Below are 15,381 nucleotides of genomic sequence, written 5' to 3' on the forward strand. Positions count from 1 at the left end.
GCTAGATTTAAAGATTCTAGCAATGACTAAGATCCTGCCCTCATAGTAGTGGGAGAAATAAGCAAATTACACTAATTCCAGGGTCTGATAAGTATCCTGATGGAAGGAAACCAGGCTTTTGTGACAGAGAGCCAGGGGCAGGAATGTGAAGCTACTAAAAATAGAACGTTCAGGAAAAAGTATCTCTGAGGAGATGAATATATACCATAAAACTCAAAACCAAAGGTGTCTATGCAAAGAAAAAAGGCAACAGCAAGTGGAAATAGCCCATAAAAACAAAGTCTCTGGGAACAGCAAGGAAGCACTGTGACTGGAGTGAGGTAATAAAAGTTGTTTTTTTTTTCTTAAAGGAGATGCAAGAAATATCCACACGATGTAGAGTAATGGTTTTCATCGACTGTAATAGCCAATTATTAGACTAACTGCATCAAAATTTCTGTGGCGCCTAGGCATCAGTATTTGTTTTGTGTTTGTTTTAATATTAGTCTCCCAGGTGACACTAATATACTGCCTGGGATGAGAATCACTGGACATTGACTCTGTTAGGCTACAATAATGAATTTGGATTTTATTCTTAACGTAAGAGTGAGCCCACGGAAGAGTTAAGAAAGAAACTAGTAAGGCTGATTTGATTTTAAAAAGATCACTCTGGTTGTTAGTGGAAGAAGCAAAGGGGCAAGAACAAAAAAACTCAATCCTGAAAGTTTTAAGAGATTGAGTGGAGGGGGTGGAGACTTAACAACTACATAATGGCCAAATTCCAAGAGCCTGATTTTTCAGACACACTAAACAATCAATAGGTACACAATCAGAGCAAAGACAAAAGAACACCTATAAAAAAGGGGACAAGTGTAAACTCCTCCAAAACACTTTACCCATCTGACTATAAGAATCATTTGATTACCTAAGGGATTTGTTTATACTCTTACATTACCACCATATGTAAATTATGTACCAAAAGATTTATTTTTTCAACTGCATTTCAAACAGAGAATACAATTTACAATTTAAAAATGTTATCTTCAAGTAACTATTTTACAGTTACATTTACTAGAGTAAAGTTTCAAGCTATTTTTACTTCACCTGGAAAAAACTGTTTCTTTCACACTAAAGAATAATAATAATAATGAATTGGTATGTCCAAAAAATAATAAATTGATGGAAGTACAGCAATAAAAATTTTTACTAATTAAAAAAAATCTGTATCTTATAAAAATATACCATGCTCATGGATTAGAAGATTAATATCCTTAAAAAGTCACACTACCCAAAACAATCTACAGATTCAGTGCAGTCCCCATCAAAATACCAATGGCATTTTTCACAGAGCTAGAACAAAGCATCCTAAAATTTGTATGGAACCACAGAAGACCCCAAATAGCTAAACCAATACTGAGAAAGAATTAAAAAAACACGGTATTACACTTCTTGATTTCAAACTATACTACAAACTATACTACAAAGCTATAGTAATCAAAATGGTATGGAGTGGCACAAAAACAGATACATAGATCAATGGAACAGAACAGAGAGCCCAAAAACAAGCACACGCATATACAGTCAATCTATGACAAAGACGACAAGATTATACAATGAGGAAAAGACTGTCTCTTCAATAAATGGTGTTAAAAAAACCAGACAGATACATGCAAAAGAATGAAACTGGACCATCTTATACCATATACAAAAATAAACTAAACATGGATTAAAGATTTGAATGTAACACCTGAAAGCATAAACTCCTGGAAGAAAACATAGGCAGTAAGCTCTCTGACATCAGTATTTGCAGTTTCTTTTTTGGACTAGTCTCCTCAGGCAAGGGCAATAAAAGCTAAAATGAATACGATTACACCAGTCTAAGAAGCTTTTGTGCAGTGAAGAAAACCATCAATGAAATGAAAAGGCAATCTACTGAATGTGAGAAGATATTTGAATCATACATCTGATAAGGGGTTTGGTTTATATACCCAAAATATATAAAGAACTTACACTTTCAAAAAAATATTAAAAAAAATAACCTGATTAAAAAATGAGCAGAGGACCTGAGCAAACCACAATGGAATATTACCTCATACCTGTCAGAATGGCTAAAATGAAAAAGACAAGAAATAACAAGTGTTGGTGAGGACAGGAGAAAGAATCCCTCGTGCACTATTGATGGGGATGCAGAACGGTGTACTCACAGTAGAAAACAGTATGGGAGGTTCCTGACAAAATTAAAAATAGAAATAGCATATGATCGAGTAATTCCATTACTGGGTATTTAATCCAAAGAAATAAAAAAACATTAATTTATGGGGCACCTGGGTGACTCAGTTGGTTAAGCATCCAACTTCTGATCTCAGCTCAGGTCTTGTAATCAGAGTCATGAGTTCGAGCCCCACATTGGGCTCCATGCTGGGTGTAGAACCTACTTAAAAAAACAAAACAAAACACTAATTTGAAAAGATATATGAACCCCTATGTTTACTGATTATTATTTACAGTAGTCAAAATAAGGAAGCAACTCAAGTGTTCATACATAGATGAATGGATAAAGAAAATGTGGTATATATGTACAATGCACTATTACTCAGCAATAAAAAAGAATGAGATCTTTTCATTTGCAACATGGGTGGACCCAGAGGGTATAATACTGAGAAATCAGTCAGAGAAAGACAAACACCATATGACTTCACTCATATGTGGAATTTCAGAAACAAAATAAACAAAGAAAAAAAGAGACAAAAAACCAGACTCTTAAATACAGAGAACAAACTAGTGGTTATCAGAGATGAGGTGGGTAAGTGGATGGTGAAATAAGGAAAGGAAATTCACAGTACACTTGTCACGATGGGCACCAAGAACTATACAGAATTGTTCAATCATTACACTGTACACCTGAAACTTTAACAGTGTGTATTAATTACACTTTAATTAAAAAAAAAAAAGGGCAGAGACCCGAATAGCCATTTTTCCAAAGATGACAGGATGACTTACAGACGGCAAACAGGTACATAAAAAGATGCTCATCATTACTAAACCTCAGGGAAATGCAAACCCAAACCGCAATAAGGTGCCACCTCACACATGTCAGAATGGCTAAAATCAACAATACAAAAACAACAGGAGTTGCTGAGGATGCAGAGAAAAGGGAACCCTCTTACACTGCTGGGAGTGTACATGGCGCAGCAGCTACAGAAAACACAATGGAAGTTCTTCAAAAAATTAAAACCAGAAAGGCCATAAGATCCAGCAATCTACTTTTGGGTATTTATTGAAAGAAAATGAAAACACCAATCTGAAGAGATATGCACACCTTATGTTCACTGCAGCATCATTTACCATAGTCAAGATACGGAAGCAAACTAAGTATCCATAGACAAATGAATGGATAAAGATGTGATATATACATACAATGCAGTTATTACTCAGCGATAAGAAAGATATCTTGCCATTTGTGGTGCCATGGACCTAGAGGGTATGATGCTAAGTGAAATAAGATGAAGACAAATATACCATTTGTCTTTCACTTGTATGTGGAATCTAAAAACCCAAACAAAAGAACAATACTAAACAGACTCAGATATAGGAAACAAACTGTGGCTTACCAGAGGAGTGGAAGGGTTAGGGGTTGCGGGGGACAAAAGAGGTGAGGGGAATTAAGAGGTACAAACTTCCAGTTATAAAATAAGTCACAGGGATGTAATATACAGTACAAGGAATATGGTCAATAATATTGTAATAATTTTGTACGGTGACAGATGGTAACTAGACTTATCATGGGCATCCTCTCATAATTTATAAAAGTACTGAATCACTGTGATATATACCTGAAACCAATAGACTACTGTGTCAATAATACTTCAAAAAATTTGTATCTTAAAGGAACTGACACCTGAATTATGCTATTTCATCAACTTGGTAATTATTTTTCAAGTAATCCTCTTTAACCTTTAAAGTCTGAATAGTTCCCTACAGTTTATTCCAAAATTTCATTTGGTAGCATTTCTTGCCACTTTCTCTGATATGAAGACAACAGGTCAGGTTATTTTAATTTTAGTACTGTTGCCTTTCTTAAAGAAGAAAGTGAAATATATCTCATGCCCGTATCTCTCAAATGTGAAAAACAGCTGTCTCCACTTCTCTCATTTCTGTCGTCTATATGGTCCCTCCAGACTTTGCGACTTTGTAAGACACTAAACAAAATTAGGGTAGTAGTTACTAGTCCTAATTCATTAGCTTTTCAATATTATAACTAATGATATTCCAAGTATTTTTAGGTAAAATAGGATATTTAGTAAAGTTATTACATCAATTATCCCAAACAATAAAATATATCTAGTAGAAAAATCAGTGCAAATTCACAGTATTTGATATTTAACTCAATATACCATGAAGTTTACTATCTGTCCAATATTTATAGCTTTTAAAAAGAAAATTACCTTTCAAAAGATGATTGAGGTCCATCGTGTCATGTAAGGCTTTTTGTTTGTATCTGTGGTCTGAACTGGAATCTAACACTGAAGATTTTGAAGTGAGATCAGGCCCATGTTTTTCTTGCCCTTTTTTGGTTGATTTCAAAGATTTTGAATTATTTTTTAAATCTTCAACATTTCCATATACTTCTTGACTCACGTTTTCCTGCCTTTTAACTTTTACTTTTTGATCATTTGATGCTCCCAGTTCAAAAGACTGAACAGGGCTGATGTCTGGAGTTGACAGAGGAGTGACATCTGTCACAGTATCTTCCGATTCCTCAGGGTAGTCATTGACTTTTGGTTTAGTGCTTGAAGGCTGTATTCCTGCTGATTTCATTCCTGGTTTATATTTCTGTTTTGGTGATAAGTGGGTTACACCACATAGACGTTTCTTTAATGATGGCGATGAATCAGAAATACAGTTATCGGACCCTGCGTCTGAACAATCTGTGCCTGAACTTGAAGATGAGGAAGACAGAGAGGAGGAGGAGGAAGAGGAATTATTTTTGGAATACTTTTTACTTATGCTTTTTTTAAAGTTATTAGATGGTTTAGCTGACTTGGACCTGACATGTTGTTTTTTCCCATCATCACTGCTTTCCTCTCCATCTGTATAATAATCATCCTCACCTTCTTTTATAATTTTAGGAATTCTCCTTGGAGTGGGCAAGTGTACTTTATGCTCTGTTGTAGCATCCCACAATTTTTTTGATCTTGGAGTGGTCAATGATAAAGAATTTCTGGTTTGCATATTATCATTTTCTACAGGGTGTTCTTCTGGAGGAATTTTCTCCTTTTTTTCATTTTCCTTTTTTTGTATTCCAAATTTCAAGTTTACATTTTCTGTATCTTTATCTACTCTCTCTTCAGAGTGATCATTTTGCTTGCCAAAAACTGTGTTACTTTCACATTTCTTTGCTTCTTCAAAGTCACTGTCAAAGAAAGAATGGTCCACTTCACCTTCTGATACATCTATAAACCGATCCATGGTGGTAAAAATATATCTGAAAAAGAGGCCAGTGTTACCATCAAACTAAAGAATAATTTCCCAGTACTTTTCACTTTTTATAGTAATTACATATCCCAAACTGAGAAGTTTGATTATAGAGAAATGACAAAAAAAAAGCCACCAAAAAAAAAAAAGTAACTCAGTAAGAGATAATCAGGCACAAGGGTAATAATAAATTGTACCAGTGATTTGAAACATAAGCTCAGTTCACAAGAGTACTCAAGGCAAGGATATCACAAACATATACCTCAGTAAATAGCCATACACCTAGGTGAACCCTAAGTAAAATCTGCCTTCTATAAGTACAATTAGAGTTTAGAATAAGAAGGGATGGTGTTAAACCTCCCCCAAAGCAGCTAAGCCATCCTGAATTTAGAATGTGACCTCTAATACTATTCTCTATTTAAAAAACAAACACACACACACACACACACACACACACACACACACAAAACCCCATCAGTCAAAAACCTGTAATGACTTGGAAGGCAGTTGATTCTATTTCTGGAGGTAAAGAAAAACAAGGGCCTAGAAGATTTTACTGTTATCAAAAGGTACAGTATTCAAATATGCCTGATACGGTGATAATACAACAAAGGCTCTAGTTTAAAGGGGTTTCCACTGTCCAAGTTGGAAAATTTAGTACTGGAAACCAAAACACACAAAATACTCTTAAAAATGAAAAAGTACTTCTATGGAAAGCTATTATATGATATTCAAAATTGTAATGATATTCAAAAGGGCAAATAATATGAGGTACATTAAAGGAAAGGTATGTATAAATCTCTAATAATATACAGCCAACAATCCAATTGTGCATACAGTATATTCAAATTATGATTAATTCTACTACAATAAAAAAATATGTAATCTGTATTCTCAATCAACCATGATACTCTGGAGCCTTTTATTGCTTAAGTGATCCTGCAGCCTATAAAACAAGTACAAACATGATTTAAAAATCAACCAAACTCAAACTATCAGTACTAATGCAATAGGTTAATAAGATAGATGAGAGGTATGTGTGGTAATATCATCATTGGGTAACTTACTCTGCCTTAAAGGTTTTGAAGAATTTAAGAGATTCTGACATAATAAACATAAAAACTTAACTATTCAAAATCAACTTTTATTTATTTTTTATTTTTTTTTAAGATTTTTATTTATTTATTTATTTGACAGAGATCACAAGCAGGCAGAGAGGCAGGCAGAGACAGGAGGAAGCAGGCTCCCTGCTGAGCAGAGAGCCCGATGCGGGACTCGATCCCAGGACTCCGAGATCATGACCTGAGCCGAAGGCAGCGGCTTAACCCACTGAGCCACCCAGGCGCCCCGTCAAAATCAACTTTTAAATGCTTATTTAATAACTTACCAGATTTATTAAAAATGTCTAAGTGCTTGTTAGACTTCCTTTATTAGATACATAAGTATCCCTTGTCAGATGTTCAAGGTACTTGAGAAAATGAAATATACTAAAATTGTAATTGTGCTGTTCATATAAATTAAATTTGCAAGTCTGCAAATGGTATAGAATGTTCAGGGAAAATCAAGCTAAGTGAAGATTTTTAATCAAAGTACAGGTGGGTTTTATTTTATTTATTAACATATAATGTATTATTTGCCCCAGGGGTACAGGTCTGTACAGGCTTACACATTTCACAGCACTCACCATAGCACTAATACTCTAATACTCCCCACAATGTCCATAACCCAGTCACCCTATCCCTATTCCCTCCAATCCCCAGCAACCCTCAGTTTGTTTCCGTGAGATTAAGAGTCTCTTAAGGTTAGTACATGTGAGTTTTAAAATTCTAACACATTATTATATTTAAATTGAGATAAGATATGTAAGCAGATCTTAAAAGTTTAAAGAAAAATCAGATAACTTATACCTAAACAATAAATACAAGAAATATTATTTCCCATAGCACAGATCAAAGCCCTTGTAAGTTTCAAAACTCTAATCAACAGAAGGATGCCTTCTTCACAATTCCTCAAAGATATTTAATAGGTTTTAGATGTCAAATTAAAGTCTACTCTCTTAATTTATAAAAATTGAAACTTACCTCCTTGGCATTTGGCTATTAATTTTCAGAGCCATAAAAAACCCATAAGCCTTTTGAATCAGTACCTTCACTTCTGAAATTCATCCTAAGAATATAGTACTAAAAAGAATGGTATGCATTATAATATTAACTGTAATACTGAAAAAACTTAAATGGAAAAATACTATGACTCCATTAAAAGAATTATTTACATCAGGGGTCAGCAGGCTACTGTGCATGAACCAAATCTGACCTGCCATCTGTTTCTGTAAATAAAGTTTTACTGGAACACAGCCACAGGTTTAGATATGGTCTCTGACGGCTATCACACTATACCTGCAGAGTTTAGTAGCTGTGACAGAGACTATACAGCCCACAAAGCCTAAAATATTTATCAACTGACCCTTTACTGAAAAAGTTTGTGGACCCCTGATTTAGGTGATATATCAGCATGAAAAATGCACAGTACAAAACTGTTTATCCATACCGGATTAATAATACCATTTACGCATTTAAACAAAAACCAGGGGGGAAAAGGGCAAAATTAAGTTGACCTGTTCGAAAAAAAACAACAATTTCACTGCATTTTTAATATTTCCATTACTGTTTTTATACAGTGTCCCTGCAAGAAATTAAGCAGACTGGGAGTCTGCACAATGAAAAAGAATGAACGGAGTCAGGCACAAACTTGGTTTTGCCACTTACGAACTATATTTTTGGGCACATGTAAAGGATTTTCATCACAGTACTACTGTTTTGAACAGCAATGAGTTAGGAAAACCACAAAGTCTAATAAGAGGAAAATGAATAAGCAAAATGTTGTATATGATATACTATATGTCAGTCAAAAAGGATGAGCTAAGATCTACAAAAATAGTATTTACTAAAGAGAATTAAATGAACAATTACATAAAACTTAAAACACAGAGGATACTGAATTCCTCATGGGAACAAAATGAAATAGCATGGGCTGGAAGGACCAGTTCTTAGCTATTAAACAGCTAAGAGTAGGAGGCTGTGAGGGAAGAGGAGGAATGAGGGTGAAGAAGCCAGTAGAGGGTAAAAATAAAGAACCTGGCATAGGCCTGTGATCATGGGTCACCACATCACAAAGAGTATGACTGATCATTGTCAATCCAACTCTGCTCACCTGAGTTCAAAAAGGAAACCAACAAATCAAAAGAGCCACAGCATGCTGGCCAGCTCTTACAAACATTATTTTGCCATTCAATTCCCAAAAGTTACCCTCTTTTGTAAGGTAATTAACTTTTTGATCCAAAATATCAAGGGACGGAATAAAAAAGGGTTACAGGTAAAATTTTTTCTTTCTCACTTTGTTACATGGTTAAAAATGCCTTTGAGATTTAAAAAATTGGGGGGGGGGGGTGTTGCCTGTGTGGCTCAGTCTGGTTAAGCATCTGACTCTCAATTTCTGCTCAGGTCATGATCTCAGGGTGGGGAGATCTATGATCCCAGAGTTATGAGACAGAGCATGAAGCCTGCTTAAGATTAGCTCTGTCCTGCTCCCTCTGTCCTTCCCTCCACCCCTGCCTCCCTGTGTTCTCTCAAAAAAAAAAAAAAAAAATTTGTTTTTTGGGACGCCTGGGTGGCTCAGTTGGTTAGGTGGCTGCCTTCAGCTCAGGTCATGATGCCAGGTTTCTGGGATCGAGTCCTGCCTTGGGCTCTTTGCTCAGCAGGGAGCCTGCTTCTCCCTCTGCCTCTGCCTGCTGCTCCCCCTGCTTGTGCTCTCTCTGTCAAATAAATAAAATCTTTAAAAAAAATTTGGATTTTTAAGTTTCTTCAAAATTTAAAAACAAATGGTTTTATGGCATTGCCTGGAGAATAAATTTTCCTAGTTTAGTTTAAAAAACAACTCTTTCGGGGTGCCTGGGTGGCTCAGTGGGTTAAAGCCTCTGCCTTAGGCTGGGGTCATGATCCCAGGGTCCTGGGATTGAGCCCTACTTCGGGCTCCCTGCTCAGCGGGGAGCCTGCTTCCTCCTCTCGGTCTGCCTGCCTCTCTGCCTACTTGTGATCTCTGTCAAATAAACAAAATCTTAAAAAAACAAACAAACAACTCTTTCAAAAACAAATCACCAAATCATTCTATCATGCCTCAGAAAAACTTGTTTTTCAGGAAATACACAAAATTACTAACATAACTCTCATTGGTATTAGTGTTACTATTCTAGTACAACTAATAGCTAAAACATATATAAGGTTAAGAGGTTTTTATCATTCCCATTTACCAATGAGAAAAATGAAGCAGAGCAAGAACTTGTCTTGCCCAGAGTCACACAGCTTGGTAAGTGGCAAAGCCAGGATTCGCAGGCAGGCAGGCAGGCAAAGTTTAAAGATCATGTTATTAATCACTGTTTATTCTGCTTCAAAATAAGGTTCTTAACTAAGATATGGGTTTTTTTTTAACCTTTAAAATACATTGCTATGATATCTATGATTTATCTAATAGTAAACTGCAAGATAACAAGATCTTCTCATCAAGGGGACTTTTAAAGGAAAATGGGACCTATTTAGCAATACGGTTTTAGGAACAGTTCTGTGCAGAAAAAGAGGGTCTGTACAGTTAAAATTAGATACACATGTCAATGATTGCCACACATTTTGCTGGACTTTATTTGCTATGTAGCAGTTTTCCACTAACAAAGTAAATTGGAACAAACCTCATGGGAACCACAAATTAAATAAACCAGTGGTAGCCTCGAGTAAATTAAAAACTGTTAACCTAGGTAACAAGAATTCAGAACTTTAACTTATGACCCTCTCTATCCCAATCTGAGCTTGTGACTAAACCACCTGTCCAAAGACGGTAGTGAATTACAAAGGTATTTCTGACAAGGAGAGTGACAATTGTGGAAGTCACTAAATTTGAAATGTTTCCAGCATAAGCCAAAAACCTAATGGGGAGGTATACTCTGAAATAGCCAAATAATAACACAATAATAGCACAGACACAGAATGAGGGAAGGTGAGGAGGGCAGGTGCACTGAGGGGCCCAAGTTCAAAGAACGTTCACTGAAAAAAGACTTGGAGCTTTACCAAGTGGCAAAAGCATGACTGAGAAATCAAAAGATTAAAATGCTCTTAAGTCATCCCAGGATAGCGATATGCAGTCTTGGGGTAACCTGCATTACATTCTGCTTGGTCAAACTACTTCTTGAATAAAGCAGTTAGCTCTCAGTGCTATGGTGAAGAGTCTAGAATCTAAGTCATGATCAATGTTTTATAGAACAAGGGATTCATAGTTAGTAAAAGTAATGGCTAAGAGAAAGGGTATGCTCAGTTATTTAAAGGACTGTGATATGAAAAAAGATTTTAGAGCTGTTATTTGTAGTTCCAGATGTAGAACTGGCATCAACAGATGTAATATATAAGAAACCTGTCCTTAATAAAATTAAAAAAAGAAAAAACACCTGTTCTTTTTTTTTTTTAAGAAACCTGTTCTTAAATCAACATCAGAATTGCTCAAAATGGAATGGGCTACTTTCTAGGATTATGAGCCATGAGTCACTAGATAGATTTTGGAGCAAAAGCTCAATGTCTACTTGTTGTGATGCTACAGAGGGAATTCATGCATTAGGAGGACATGATTTTCCCAACCGTAACATTTTATCAACTAGGTCTAAATCCTAACAAATATTTGTAATCCAAATGATTAGATAGTTCTTTGAAATCCGTTTTTCATAGCTAACAGTTTCGTGCCTTATCTCCTTACTAAACTGGGTACTCTAATATTAGACATTCAAAGAATGTTTATCTGATGAAGGAGTTTGGAGCCTTAAGATTTTCTGCTATGTAAGCAGAAAATTCCCTGCTTTTCCCTGAGCTAGTTCCCTTGACAGTTTTCCACAACTGTTCCCCTCCAACACCCATACCCCCTACCAGACACACCAGAATTAACTATCCTCTTATCTGTATTTACATGGTTGATGTAACCCTCAACGGTTCTAAGGACCCACCTTACTAAGTGCCACAGTTCATGAGAGGTGGTGCTTAACACCTGGGAGACTTTTCAGGCATAATACCCAACAGATAGGGTTATTGTAAGGATTTAAGGACTCCGGTAATTTAACTGAATTTATGGAAAAATTATCCAACCATCCCACCCACTAGGCAATCCTTCCCATAATATTTATTTCAAAGTTAGTGAGAGTCAATTTACATTGGAAAATGAAAATGTGGACTTATGATTGGCACGATTCTCTTTACAACATATTGGAAAAGGATAAAAATTAAATGATAATTCATTTAATAACTCTTCTGGGGCTCAGTGGAAACCTGTATTTGTCAAAGCTGCCTGGGCGTCACTTGGACACTTACCATTTGTATAACTCCCGCAGAGCCAGCAACAGAAATGCTAATGCTTTTTAAGATACAAATACCAAATAAGAATCTGGCATTTTTTAAACTGTCATTTCGTTACTGTGACATCATATTATTTCTGTAATTAGGTGTATAATACGGTCCTAATAAGGTAACCGATTGGGTATGAAAATCCCGGCCCTAAGTAAAAATCCGTTTTCCAGGACTTGAGTCAAGGGTCCGTTCACCACCTCTTCCTGACCTCCCCCTTTCCCGCCCCCCCCAGGGTAGCAGAAGATAACTGAGAGGAGGCTCTCAGGCTCCGGAGTTCAGAGTCAAGTCTTCAGAGGTGGGCGGCGCCGACCCGAACCCGGCTCCCAGTTACCACCACTTCCTGACCCCCGGGCCATCCCCGAAGGCATCCTGGGGGTAGGCAGGGCGGTTCCCACAGGGGCCGGCTGAGGTGCGGGAGGCTCCACTGACCCTCCGGCCGCGGGCTCGGAAGCCTTTGTTGTGGTTACACCCGCCACTGGAGGAGCTGGTTGGGCAGCAGAGCCCATGGAGCAAAGGGGTGGGGGTCCCGGCCCGGTCGCCTTTCCTAACCTCCCGCGCTGCATTCCTCATACCGACCCTGAGTACTCGCCGCTGCCTGGGCTCCGGAGATAGGAAACGGACCCCAAACGTAGGCGAGGGTGGCGGGCGCGTCGCGGTGGGGGAAGAAGGGGTTGCTCGCGCGCCGCTTACCTGGGTGCTGTGGCCGTCGCCGCCGTCTCGCGCGCCGCCAGCGGCGTTCTAGGGTCGCGCGCACGCGCTAGCGCGCGCACGCACTCCCCGCACGCCGCTCCCAGCGGCATGGCTCGAGCTTCCGGAGGCGGAGAGAGCGGAAAGGGAAAGGTGGGGGGTGCAGAGGGAGCGCCACGAGTACCGCGGGAACTGGGCGGTGGCTAAACGTGCCGCGCGGCGGCTTCTCGTGGCCCCTCGCGGGGGGCGTCATAGAGCGAGGTGGGCCCGCCGGAGGCCTAGAGAGGCTCTATGCGCCCCACTGCGGGAGACGGGGCGGGGGAAGACAGGCCCAAGACTCCCGAGTGGGAAGGCGCACGTGAAGAAATGAGTCTTGGAGGCCGTTAGTTGCCCAGCGCACCGTTAAGGTCTTACCGCTGCTGCCCCCCGCTATTAATGGCAATGCGGTGGACCTAGTTGTTCCAGTGGCTAGTTGGGAAAGTGGCTTCAATTATCTTGTAAGTCCTTACCAAAACAACAACAGTAATAAAGGGGGGGTAGCTGTGACTTTGTGATTCTTTTTATCAGCAGAACTCAGACCAAAGAACTAGTTGGTTCTACGATTCAAGAGCCGGTAACACATTCTGACTACTGGTGAATGAGGTGGGTGGTTAAAGGAAGAAAGAAATGATCTCTGCGGAATATGTTGAATGCTATCATTTTTCGGTTTTGAACTCACAGGCACATAGTAGTTGTGATGGAGTAATGGTGCCCCAAATATGTACCCTTCCTAATCCCTGGAACCGGTGAATAGGCCATTTCACGTGGCAAAAGGAACTTGGTGCAATGGGGTTAAGGATTTGTGTGTGTGTGTGATTAAGGGTCTTGAGATGGGAAAATCAACCTAGATTATCCAGGGGCGTTCGGTGTAAACATATGGCTTCTCACAAATGAGAGTCAAGAAGTTTGGAGTCGTTAGTAGGAGTGATGGTTGTAGAAGCAAGAGGTTGTAATGTAGAGCACCGTGACTTCAGTTAACAATACTGTATTGCATATTGGAAAGTCAATACAGTAGACCTTAAACGTTTCTCATCACACACAAAGTTCTCAGGGGCGTTTGGGTGGCTCAGTTAAGCCCCCAACTCTTGATTTCCTCTCAGGTCACGACCTCAGGGTGGTGAGATAGAGCCCTGAGTGAGGCTATTAAGGCTTAAGAGTCTTAAGGCTCTTGAGTGTGGAGCCTGCTTAACATTCTCTTTCCTACTTCTTCTGCCCCTCCTCTCACTCTCTCTCTTGCTCCAAAAAAAAAATATTCTCATCTCAAGGGAATAAATAGGTAACTATGTGAGGTGATGGATGTTAACTAGACTTATTGTGGTATTCCTTTCATAGCTGTACATCCTAGACTTACATGCTGTTATATGTAAGTTATATCTCAATAAAACTAAAAAAAAATTTTTTTTAGTAAAAAGCAGCAAGAGGTCAGAGTGATGTAAGGGGACCTTGAAGCAGGGAAAGCAGGCACCTCTGGAAGCTGACAAAAGGAAGAAAAGGTGTTCTCCCCTGAAGCCTCCTAGAGGAATGCAACCCTGTAAATACCATGATCTTAGACTTCTGACCTCTAGAACAGAAAGAATAAATTGGTGTTGTTTTAAAGCACTAAATTTGTAGTAATTTATTATAGCAGCAGTAGACACCTAATACATTGGGTAGTCAATAACAGTTTTTACATGAAAGTGCAAAGAAATGAGGAACTAAGGGTTATCCATATCCTAGAGAGTGTCACTAAGGAACTGACTGTATTTTTGTTCTTTACAGTGCGTTTTGTACTTTTGGGTTATAACTACCAGCAAGTACACAGTATCCTCCTGTTCTTTTTGTAGGTTAAAAAGTAGGATTTCGCTTAATTCTGCCTGATGAAATTTTGCTGGCACCATTTCCCAGGGATGATTTTCTACTCTGTGGTCAAAAGTTTGTTATACAAAGGATTTGAATAAACATTTCTCCGAAGAATATATACAAATGGCCAGTAAGCACATGAAAAGATGTTCAACATGACTAATCGTTAGGGAAATGCAAACAAATGATGAGATCCCACTTCACACACATTAGGATGGCAATTATAAAAATAAGAGAAAAAATAAAAGGGATTGGCAAATATGTGGAGAGATTGGGAACCTTGTATATTGCTCATGGGAATGTGAAATGCTAAGACTGCTGTGGAAAACCATGGCAGTGCCTCAATAAATTGAACTCAGAGCTACCATATGCCCCAGCGATTTCACTTTGGGTATGTACCCAGAGGAGTTTAAAGCAGAGTTTCAAACACAGATTTGTGCACCCATGTTCACAGTAGCAGTATTCACCAAAGCCAAAAGCTGGAAATAACCCAAATGTCTATCAACAGATGGATAAACAAAATGTGGTACATCCATGCAGGAATATTATTCAGCCGTAAACAGGAATGAAGTTACGCTACATGCTACAACATGGATGAATCTTGAGAACATTATGCTAAGCGAAATAAGCCAGGCATGAAAGGACAAATATGACCCCACATGTATGAAGTACCTAAAATAGGCAAGTCACAGTAACCGAAATTAGAAGTGGGGGGCCTGACTAATTCAGGTGATGGAGTACGCAATTCTTGATCTTGGAATTGCGGATTTGAGCCCCACATTGGGTGTGAAGATTGGTTAAAAATAGAATCTAAAAAGAAGAAAAAAGAGACTAGTGGGGGTTGGGTCGGAGAGGGGAGGGGGAGTTCTTGTTTAATGCGTACAGCATTTCACTACAGGTTGATGAGAATGATCTAGAGATGGATACTGGT

General features: G+C 38.4%; 1 protein-coding gene across 7 annotated transcripts in view; it reads right to left on the bottom strand.

The window, feature by feature from the left end:
- The window catches only part of CFAP97 (cilia and flagella associated protein 97), a 45,581-nt gene extending 32,912 nt beyond the window's left edge, over positions 1 to 12,669 (bottom strand). For 5 of the 7 annotated variants that reach the window (XR_007124672.1, XR_007124671.1, XR_007124673.1 and 2 more), the window contains exons 1-2: positions 12,576 to 12,669; positions 4,425 to 5,464 (exon numbers count right to left, since the gene is read on the bottom strand). Coding sequence is in view for 3 of the 7 variants with exons in the window: in XM_047714985.1 (XP_047570941.1) it covers positions 4,425 to 5,448 (1,024 nt within the window). In the remaining 4 variants the exon portion in view is untranslated. The other 2 variants (XM_047715013.1, XM_047715023.1) reach the window with 2 other exon arrangements.
- Between the last annotated feature and the right edge of the window lie 2,712 nt (positions 12,670 to 15,381).

This window comes from Lutra lutra, chromosome 2, assembly GCF_902655055.1.
Source record: "Lutra lutra chromosome 2, mLutLut1.2, whole genome shotgun sequence".
NCBI lineage: Eukaryota > Metazoa > Chordata > Mammalia > Carnivora > Mustelidae > Lutra > Lutra lutra.